The sequence below is a fragment of the Propithecus coquereli genome, unplaced genomic scaffold (genome assembly GCF_000956105.1).
Source record: "Propithecus coquereli isolate 6110/MARCELLA unplaced genomic scaffold, Pcoq_1.0 Scaffold469, whole genome shotgun sequence".
Classification (NCBI taxonomy): domain Eukaryota; kingdom Metazoa; phylum Chordata; class Mammalia; order Primates; family Indriidae; genus Propithecus; species Propithecus coquereli.
The window spans coordinates 1,060,932-1,071,700 of NW_012150496.1; the positions used below are offsets into that span (position 1 = coordinate 1,060,932).

A 10,769-nucleotide genomic window follows, 5' to 3' on the forward strand; every position below is an offset into this window, starting at 1 on the left:
AAAAAAAAAAAAAAAAAAAACTATCCTTACTAAATTTATATATTTTCACTGAGACACTTTTTTTTAATGTAACAGAAAAAGTGTATAATTGTGGTTAAAGTCTGAAATATGTTTTGCTTTAAGGCTGTCTTTTCATATCCTAAAAATTACAATGAACAGCCTCCCCTTTAATGAAGTTTCAGCAACAAGTCACAAAATCACGGAGTAGATTGAAGTGTGTTTAACAGTCAAAACCTGATGAACAGACGTGTTGAAGCAGTGATTCAGCTATAAACAACCACCCCAGCCCAAACACAGAAGGTAAAAGCAGGATTTCATTTTCCTTGCCTGGCAGCTTGGTCCGTAGCCTCTTCAAAGAAATGACTGGGAGAGGTGTGTGTGAGAGTTCAAAAAAGCATGTACATTTCAGAAGTTATTGCAAAATGATCTAGAGTGTCTCATCAGCTGACAAGCTGTCCTGAGACGGTCCTGGAGACGAGTCCGCAGAGGGTGTGTCCTGCATGGACACCGTGGCCTTAAGATGCAGGAGATGTGTCTGTGATCTGCCAGAAACCCAAGTAGGTGAAGACAGAATTTGCAAGGAGGGCTCATGTTTAAAGTCTTCCCAGCATACAGTCTCCACACAGCGGGTTATCTCATGAGTATAAGATTAATGGTAAGATAATTTTTTGTCTCCTAGAAAGTTCTCTGTTAAGGTAGGAGAAACAATGATAGTGTAGCAGCCATACTTTTGTTCAATTGACTTCACTCGTGTGCGCACAGCAGCCGTGCTTATGGGGAAACGAAATGTTCAAGCACAGCTATAAACTGCATTCTCTTTCATCTCAGAGCATGATTATTCATAGGATTACTAATGGCCTTCATAAGTATGAATAAGGGCCATTTAACTAGTTGGTAATCTTACAGGTTAAAAAAAAGGGACTCAGGATGCTGGGATAGATGAGTACAGGTTGAGCATCCTAACCATAAAAATTCTAAAATCCGAAATGCTCCAAAATCCAAAACTTTTTGAGCGCCAACATGATGCTATAAAGTGGAAACCTCATGTGATGGATTGAAGTCAAAATGCAGTCAGAACTTTGTTTTGTGCACAAAATTAGTAAAAATATTGTATAAAATGACCTTCGGGCTATGTGTGTAAGGTGTATATGGAAAAGAAATGAATTCTGTGTTCAGACTTGGATCCCATCCATAAGATTTCTCATTATGTATGTGCAAATATTTCAAAATCCAGAAAAAAAAACTGAAATCCAGATTACTTCTGGTTCCAAGCATTTCAGATAAGGGCTACTGAACTTGTATTAGCTTTATGTAAACGTGAAGTAAAAGATGCCAGGCATCTAGTGGCCATTCCTAATCTAAGGTTAAAGGTCTGAATGGAGCACAAGGCAGCCCATGGCCACCGCACGAGGCAGACTGCTTTATTTTCCTGTTACCATTTTTCTATGTGGTGAGGTGGATCAAGAGAAAGAGAAAGAAAAAACATTTTAGCTGTTTTCTGAAACAATGTGCCAGATAAACTTCAGGTGACATTTTATGTAGGTCGGAAAACCAAAGGATCGTCTGTTGTCATATAACTGGGTTATAGCATCTCACTGTCAAGAAGGCATAACTTCAGGTGCTCCAGGTGAGTCTTTTTGAAGTGATGGTCCCCAAAGCATGCCCACTCCTAGGTCCTTTCTGCCCAAACCAATCTACAACTTCAAATGACACTTGTTCCCGACAACCCTGAGCTCAGGGCACACCATGTCTTCTTGGAAACTAACCTACCTCCCCTATAGTTAATTCTCAAAGTGGAGCTAGCAGGAGATAGACCGTTTTTGGTCAAGTTTCATTTTCAACAGAGAAAATCCTATTTTCCCAATAACTGGAGTTGAAGACATGTAGTGAGGACAGGATTAAGGCAGTGGCCAACCCCCTGGTCAGCTGGCCTGGGGTCACATCTTTGAGACGTGTCTGTGACATTAGTTTGTACATTGAACATGCTTGAGTCTGTGAAATGAATGACATCCCAGGTTGGTTTTTTTCTAAAACTGGAAATTCCTTCTTAGAAGTTGACTTAGAGCAAACTAAGCCTATAAGAAAGTCCTGTAGCAGATCAGACCTACTGTCCATGACATCTCAGACGATCTTGCGTAGGGAACAAAGGAAATGACCTTAATTTGGTCATTTAAGTAGCTGGGGCCGCCAAATTGAGAATCAGATATTCTTGACTTCCTGAGCATTAATCTGGAAACTCCACACATTGTACAATGTATCCATTTTATGTTCATTTACCTTCTCTTTAATGACTTAACAGAAAAAAACTGCATGATGAAATATATTTTCTCCAAATATATATATATTTATATAATATATAATCTTAGTTAACTCAAAGGTATATACATTGTATAATAAATAATATTTATAAAAAGAGACTTTTTGAATATAAAATCAAAAAGATCAACAACTTCTACAACTTTTTACAAAACTTTGGATACAGCAGGTTGGTAGGAAATTTCTGTTGGATACTATTACCTGACTACGGCGAGAATAATTACAATGCACTCATGTACTATTATTAATTACTTGTCAGCTACTTGAATACGCCCCAGAAACATGACTTTATCACTTTTAATATAGAATACATAGATATGAAAAGACTGTTTTGAAAGTTTGTATCCATTCTGCTGAAGTATTCTCACTTAAAGCAAGCATTATCCAGTTGAAATGATTTAAAACTCTGCAGTCTAAGGTGAGATGGGGAGGGGCATTTCGGACTCCGTAGGAGGGGTGGGATGTGAATCCTCAGCAGAGCCTGTGGCCGGCAGGTTCGAGAGCACAGGCAGGCTTCGGGCGGCCGTCTTGGCAAGCCTGCCTGCACAAGCCGGGAGATCGCCGACCCAGTATCTTAGGTCGGGGTTAGGTAGACCCCAAAGAGAAGGGAGAAAAAGAAAAATCTTTGTTCTGCTCTGTTCCCCTGCCGCAGCTCTTCCTTCTGATTCTCCTTGAGACAGAGCTGTTGGATCAATTGGGACTGCCAAAGCCATTCACCTCCATTCTGCCAGCTCTCTCTAGTACACGGGACAGGACCGGGCACAGCAAGGGGCGCTCAGCGAGAGATGCTTAACCCAAGGGAGCAGTGGCTGCTGACCCCGCTCCGAACGCCTCATCCAGATGCTTGGGAGCGGCATGGGGCGATGCTATCCCAGCACGCAGGCGAGGGTGGAAGAGCTGGGGTGAAGAACCCAGCGTTTCTGTTTACTCACACAGGCCCGAGAGGGGAGAGGGTGCAGGGAGACGCATCCTTACCAGAGAGGACACAAAGGGATGGTTTCCACCCTCCCCATCTGCTAGTCACAAAATTGGAATTTCAGGAATAGATTGCTACTCTCTCACTGACCTAAGGTGACCTGGAGTCTAACTGCTCTATCTGGAGTCGCTTTTATGGACACTGCAGGTGAGCAGGGCTGGGAGGGATCGAATGGCCCGTTCCAAAGACACTGCTTCTTTCTCTAGGAAGCCATTTGAGCTGGAGAAGATTTGCCCCCATACATAACCTATTTACAACGTCCACTACAAAAAAAAAAAGGAACTGCATTAGCGGTGGAAACCGCAGAATGGTAGAAAAAGAGTTTGAGATCTGACTGCCTCGTGCAGAACAGGGTTACAGAGAGAATGGGACTGAGAAGAACACACACTGCTCTTCAAACGGCTTACCCGGCCACCCCGCGCCGCTAGTTCTTCAAAACTCAAAATCCCACTCTAACAACTGCCGTGGACCTCCCTACCACTTCATCCTGGCTAAACCTATGGCTTTTATCAGAATGTGAAAGTATATCAGATTTGAACGGGAGTGCACCAAGAAAAGGAGACGGCAGGGGTGCGTCCTACTTCCCAACTCCCACCTCACAAGCGTCCTGGAATGTCACCGTAAGAAGCAGTTTGGGAACGAAGTCTTGCCCACGCTGACATCTTTACCGCCAGGCCGAGAGCTCACATCAGCCCAGCCTGTTCTGTTGGAGTAGAATTTTTTTTTTTCATTTTTATTTTCTTTAACATGTGCAAAGATAAGCCTCAGGTCTGTTCCTATCAGACCCTAGAGAACTAAAAAGAAAGCCCCGTTCTTTAAAAACCATACACCAGCCAGAGTAGGGTGAGAAACGTAAGATGAGAGAGAGGGAGGAGAGGCTCCCGTCACGGGTGGGCTGGGTCCGGGTCTTTTACCACACGCAGCTGGTGACAGTCCGTGTTCCTTGCTGTCCGACGCTGAGGGCTGAGCCCGGCTCCAGGTCCTGCTTTCCATGGGACTGAATCTGCCCAGCCACACACTTCACCCCTTCCCAGCGCCCTTGGGGGAAATAAATAGGAAGAATTAGAAACTGAGGCTGCGTACTCGAGTTCCTTTCCAAGAAAGACCACCCATCGGGGTTCCCAGACCGGACGCTGCCGGTAGATCTCAACATTTCTCTTGCGCTTGGAAGTGATGAGGGTGCCAGGGGCTTCTCCACACCCTCTCCTGCACTTTGGGGCCTACCCTTGAGGGAGGTCACGTGACTCAGGAGGGCTTTCGAGTCCTCAGACTGGGGTCCCAATCCTGCCTCCCCCACTTCTAGCTGAGAGGAAGCCCAGCAGCAGGTACCTGCCCCGGTGCAGGAATCCCCCGGCACAGGGACTGGGAGGCCCGGTCCCCAGCTTCAGTCACTGCCGTGCTGGGCTCGTGCCAGGCACACACTGTGTTTTTTTATCGTGCCAGATAGCTTGGTAATGAGCTGTCCCAACGGGAGAAAGTCTACTTAATGAATTACGAATAACTCCTTCCCGCCGGAGCACCAGTGTGTCCATTTTCTCCGTTTGTATGGTTCCACCTGACCAGGGATTTGAGGCATGAGGCCATCTCGCAGGTGTCCCCACAACTCCTCTGGGAGCTGACAGGGCCAGTGTAGGACCATTTCACAGAGGCAGACACTAAGGCTCAGCAAGACGTAAGGGACATGGCCAAGGTCCCCCAGCAAGTTAGTGACAGATCCAGGGCTCAGGGTCAGCCAGGACACTTGACTCTTGTCCAGAACCTTTCCAGCTCCCCGTGCTCACAACACGGGAGTAACGAGGAACGAATCTGGTAGCTGCAGGTCCCAGTGCTAAGGTACCAATCCATGGTTAGCCGGAGACACGGGACAAAAGCCACAGGCGATAGAAAAGGTGTTTTTCCCACACCTGTAGGACCCATGCAGGACTCTCTGCCCCTCCTATGGCCTAGAGCCATTTGATAAGGGCTCTCCCCGAGGGCATGGAGGGCACCTTCTCTCTCCTGCCTGCGCTGCCAGGACTGACGGGGCAGCCAAGAGAAGAGCTAGAGGCTCTGTCCCCTGCAGTCCCTGCCAGCTTGGGTCTTGGCTCCTGTCTTGCCTGCAGAGTGTCACCATGGATGAAAGGACAGGAAGAAGTAACTAGGTCTCAGCCAATCCTTGGCCTATGGTGTCAGCTCTGCTTGGCCCAAGAATGTCCCCTGCTGATCCATGAGCCCTTGGCCCCATGCTGGGCTCTCCGCGTGCACCGTCCGTAGTCCCTGGGACAACGCTGCTAGGGACATGGTTCTTACCCCCAGTTCACAAAGGTGGAAACCGGGGCTCAGATCCTGCTTGGGGTCACGCAGCAAATTGACTACTTATCCAAAGGGCACCGTGCTGGGAGAGTATTCTCCACTCGTCCCAGAGTGAGGGCTCCAGAGGGAGCCTGGGAGGGCTTTGGGGACTATGAACTACTTGCATGTGGCATCTCGAACCCGTGTCTATGTAGCGCTTTACATAAGATTGTGGGGAAAACCATCAGTTGTCCATTTTAGAAAAGGCGAGAAAAGAGGCCGCTGAGGAGTATGGATTTTTCCCAGGATCCGTATTAGCACCGATTAGGGGTCAGGGGGGATTTTCTGGACACGGAGGGCCAACCCCAGCACCTCATTCTCCCCTTGGCTGATCCCAGCTGCCCACAGGGGCCCACGAGGGGAGGAGCCGGGGCAGGGATGCAGGGGTCTATATCTGTGACCCACTCTGCCCCTGGAGCCACTGATGGGGCTTGGGCTGCTGCTGTGGCCTCTGCAGGACGAACATTTAGGGCCTTCTGGAGGCAGAGACCTGGGCCCTGCTCAGCCGCTAACACAGTGTCCCCACCTGTGAAATGGGCAGGCTAGACGGATGGCCCTCTAGGCCCTGACCAGTGTTCGTGTTTTAAAACTCGGCCCACACAGCCCCCTCTCAAAATCACCAGAGCCACGTCCCATTTGATAGTGGGGACACCATGTTGCCTCTGGCCATAGTGAACATCAGAGGAATGTGGCCACTGTGGTCTTCAAACGTTCCTTCCACCCCGACACGCCACAGTTGGCCTATGAGGTCTCTCTTATTTGCTGACTTTTCTTCCATCATTTTGAAAAGCAGTAAATGAAACTAAGTAATGGTGCTATTTCTTCGCACAATGACTATTCCATGTCCTGACTGTCTGACAGCGTTCACACGCTCCCTGTCAGTCTGTGTTCAGAGAAGCATTCCTATCTGGTAGCTGACTTGAGCTTCATAACATTCTGCTGGACAGGCGAGGAAACCGGGCACCCAAGGTTAGACGGCTGGCACGTGGTGGAGCTGGAACTCACCTCTGTCCTCTTTCCACCGCCCACACTGCTTTCTTTCAGACACCAAGAGAGGTGCTGCCTCCTGCTGCCTTTCTGGACCATCCCTGCCAGGGCATAACTTGAGCTGCACCAAGGGGCTTCCCAGATGGGCAGGGTGAGCTGCCCCTCAACAAGAGCTATTCCCACGATGTCAGGTACCGCCCATGCCTCAGAGGGTCCTGTCCCATCCCCAGGTCCCTACAGCACGGACGTGCACCACTAGCTCCGGGGTACCCGGTGTGGAACCGCCTCACTGCATGGGGCGCTCACCCTGTCATAGGCTGCTCTCCCCTAACTCTGCCCCAGCCAGCAGTGACCCGTAAGCAAGTGCTCCTCAGTGAACCAAGCACTGTCCCCAGTGTTCCTTCACTTGTTCCTCACAGCCCCTCTGGGGAGGATGACAGATGAGGAAAGAGGTCTATGAGGAATGTCTTGTCTGGGTCACACAGTTGGCAAGTGGCAGGAGCTGGACTGGGGCAAGGCCTCATTCCAAAACCCACAGTCGTGCCGCGACATACCAGGGTCCTTCTCAGGGCAGAGAAAAAAGAGAAAGGGCACACCAGCCGTAGGAGCCTTCCACCCCGGGCTCCAGGACCTCCCCACGCCAACGCCCACCTGTCCTGGGGTCCTCCCACGCAGGCCACCTCTGGGAAGCTTGGGAACATAATCCACCAGCCTTTGATCCCTCATTACTCATCACAGTCACTCTGAACTTGAACCCCTCCTGCTCCCCATCAGCATCCATAAACGCGGTGAGAGTGCTCCCTGCTCCACCCCGGCTTCAGATCTGCCGAGATACGGGCTTATGCGCCGCTTCCCCCCACCCACCCCCTGAGGTTGACAGGATTCATGCTTGTGCGAAAACTTGCCCTCTGAGGTCAAGGTGGATGCAAAATGACTCTGCCCTGGGGGCAGGAGAGACTTTTGGCTTACTATTTCAGGCATTTTAAACTCCCTCAGTTTACAGTAAGAAAACTGAGGCCCAGAGAAGTGAAAGAACAGGAAGTTAGGGACCAAGTTGGGACCAGATGTCAGATCTCCTGGTTTCCAACCCCACAGTGTCCCCCTTCTGGTTCCACAGCTGCTCAAGAATGATAGCTAGTGGTCGTGCAATAATTTGACCTGGCTCATCATGAACTGACTTGTATAAGAATTTTAATCAATTGCTTGCAGCTTCTGCGCACACACTTGGCTATCGCCTGTGCTTTGTGAAATCCACCAAGTCTCTGCCCGAGGACCATGCCCACTGAAGCTTGGGAAATCCTGGCTTCCTATTTTGCCTGTGGAAACTTGTGTGTCTTGGATAGCATAAAAATAGAATGGGGTCCTCAAAAAGAGGAGACGAACCCAGTGCCCTGCGCCAAGGCTCCCCAGCCTCCCCGCCCCGAGCCCTACCTGTCTCCCTACTTGCAGGTGTGCACGTCGTAGATGCGGATGCACTCCTGGCAGCTGACGTAGCAGCACCAGTGGAAGATGCAGTGGCATTTCTCCTTCCGCTTCTCCGTCCTCGTGTTGTGGCCGCGGCCACAGCAGAGCAGATCGCAGCCATCGATGCCATGGGAGGTGACATTGCAAGTCCGGTCCCTTGTGCCAAAAGAGCCCGTCTCAGGATTGGGCTCACAAAAGTTGGGGGAGTTCTCGTAGTAGACCAGGTCCCTCTCGGTGGGCGGCTTGAAGAGCGCATACTTGGCCCGGAGGGTTTCCACCCAGCCTCGGGACTCCCGGTGCTTCTCCACCACCATCTCCGAGGCACTGTCGTACTTGTCCTTGAGGAAGTCACCGATGGCACGGAAGTCAGGCTGGGCCCACCAGCAGGTCTTCACCTCGCAGCTGCCCGACAGCCCGTGGCACTTGCATTTGAGGTGCATGTGGTCCAGGATGGTCTGGGGAAGAGGAACAGCGGCTGGCCCCCAGACTGACCTTCCCCTTCCCCCCCACCCCCTTCCCACAGCCTTCACCACTCCTCTGCACCATTGCCTCCCTCCACTTCATGCCTGGAACACTGGCAGACATTGTGTCTGTTTCCCAAAGCCCTAGGAAATAGGCTATCCCTGTTTAACAGATGGGGAAACTGAGGCTGGGAGCTTAAGTGACTTGTCCTAGGTCATTTACCCAAAGGAAGGGGTGGAAGCTGAATTCAAAGCCAGGCCCTGGGGACTTCACAGCCCTACACAGCCAGCCAAAGTGCCTAGGATGGGTAGGCCAGTGCCTGATCCCATGGGCAAGGCTCGGGGAGCGGGGGATACATTCCCAGGCACACTCATCCCCAGCTGAGACCAGGAACAGCCCAAGGAGGAAGGAGGGTGGACAGAAGGGGTGACTGGGGGGTGTGGGTGGGAGCCCAGGACGCACAGGGCTGCTGGAAGGGAGGCGGGGGGCCAGGTGAGGCCAGCCCAGGAGGGGAAGGGCCTGGTCAGGGAAGGGGTCCCCCGAGGGCTCCTAGCAATGTTGGGGCAGGGGACGAGGGCAGCCGCAGCTCACCGTCCGACCCGCCTCGTTGTTGTGCTTGTTCATGGCTGAGCGTGCATCTGGCCTGTTCTCACGCGCGTCTGCGAACTCCCGGGACACCAGCACCCCGAAGTCGGCGTCCTCGCTGCAGCCGCCCCACTTCCAGCCTTCGCCGGGAGGCCCCTTATGGTGCGAGTCACAGCCGCAGATGGTGGAAGTGCCCTCGGCACAGGAGCGCGTGACGGCGAAGGCCACGCCGGCAGAGGCGATGGCGTGCACGAAGGCCGACTCGCGGGTGGCTGCGGGGAGGGAATGGGGGGCAGTGCTCAGGCCCCGGCCTGGGACGCACCCGCCCTGCCTCGACCTCCCCAGCCGCCAGGAGGGGCTAGGGAAGAACCGTGGTGCCCTCGCAAGGCACTTTGACTGGTCCAGACTCCGGTGGGTATCCCGACCTTGCAGACGAGCAAACGGAGGCCCAGGGCGGCTAACTAGTTAGCCCAGCGCCCCAGCTGCTGCTACGGGGCAGAGCGGAGCCCGTTAGAGATGGGCAGAGACGCCAGCTCTGGCAGGACGCTACAGAGATAAGGTAGCCACCCTGCGTCCTGCCCCCAGGCCCCCCTACCCTCCACCTTCCCAAGCTCCAGGGACCCCAGCACAGGCCCTGCCCCTCCCCCTCCACTTATTTCCCACCTGGATGCACTTGGGCAGACCCTTTCCTTTTCTGAGACTCAGGCCCCTCTTTGTAAAATGGATACAGCCTCTCCCTGCCTCCAGGTTCCTGACCAGGAGGACAATGGCCTGTGCCTCAGTCTCCCCCTCTGCGTTCTCCTGGCCTCCCACCCAGAAAAGGGGTTTTGGACTGAGGATGCCACGCCCCTCCCAGAAGGATGGGGACACAGGGCAGTTCCTCTGGTTCTGCCGCAGGGTCCATGGAAGAGGAAGGGGAGATTCTCAGGGCTGTCCCCACCTCACTACAGTGATAACCACCTTTGTCTGCTGGGTGTGCACCAGTGCCGGCTCCATTTCGTCCCCTTAACCCGATGAGGCGGAGAGTTTTACTATAGCCCCATTTTATAGATACAGACATTGACGATTAGGGAGGCAAAGGCCTGCAAGATCTGCAGTCCAATCATCTGCCCCAGAGCCAGGAAGTGACTTGCCACCTTGCTCAGGTTGCAAGACGCGGGGCTGGCTTAGAAGCCAGGGCTCCCGCCTCTTTTCCTGGGCTATGTCCATCGTCCTGCGTGCAGAGGGAGATCGCAGCTCCGCCGACAAGGAAGCCCGGGAACCCCCCGTAGTTATTGCTGTCTCTTTTGGGGCCCCAGCGCCCTCATGGGCCACCTGCAGAGGGGCCGTCCCACTTGCACCGACCGGCCGGCTGGGAGAGCGGAGCGGGGTTCGATCCCGGCCCGGGCTCCCCGCCGCCGCGCTCCCCTCGCCCCAGTCCCAGCCCCTCCGGCCCCCGCGCCCGGTGGGAGAGGGGCCGCGGGCAAGCTCGCAGGGCGGGCGTCCCTCGCTTCCGGCCGGCGCGCGGCCTCTCGCGGTGGCGGCGGCGCCCTGGCCGCGGGCTGCGCTCGGTTCCCAGCCCCCGGGACGCGGGGGCGGCGGGGGCGGGGCGGGGATTAGCCTGGGAGCGGCGCTGACAGCCCCGCTGTGCCGGTCCCCGTCCGGCGGG

General features: G+C 53.1%; 1 protein-coding gene across 1 annotated transcript in view; it reads right to left on the reverse strand.

Annotated features, from left to right (window-relative positions):
* Positions 1-2,267: 2,267 nt before the first annotated feature.
* Positions 2,268-10,769, reverse strand: part of WNT3 (wingless-type MMTV integration site family, member 3) — a 46,227-nt gene continuing 37,725 nt past the window's right edge. Inside the window, exons 3-5 of the mRNA XM_012655244.1 lie at positions 9,128-9,393; positions 8,042-8,529; positions 2,268-4,330 (exon numbers count right to left, since the gene is read on the reverse strand). Of these exons, the coding sequence (XP_012510698.1) occupies positions 8,050-8,529; positions 9,128-9,393 (746 nt within the window). The 3' untranslated portion in view covers positions 2,268-4,330; positions 8,042-8,049. The remainder of the gene's footprint in view (positions 4,331-8,041; positions 8,530-9,127; positions 9,394-10,769) is intronic.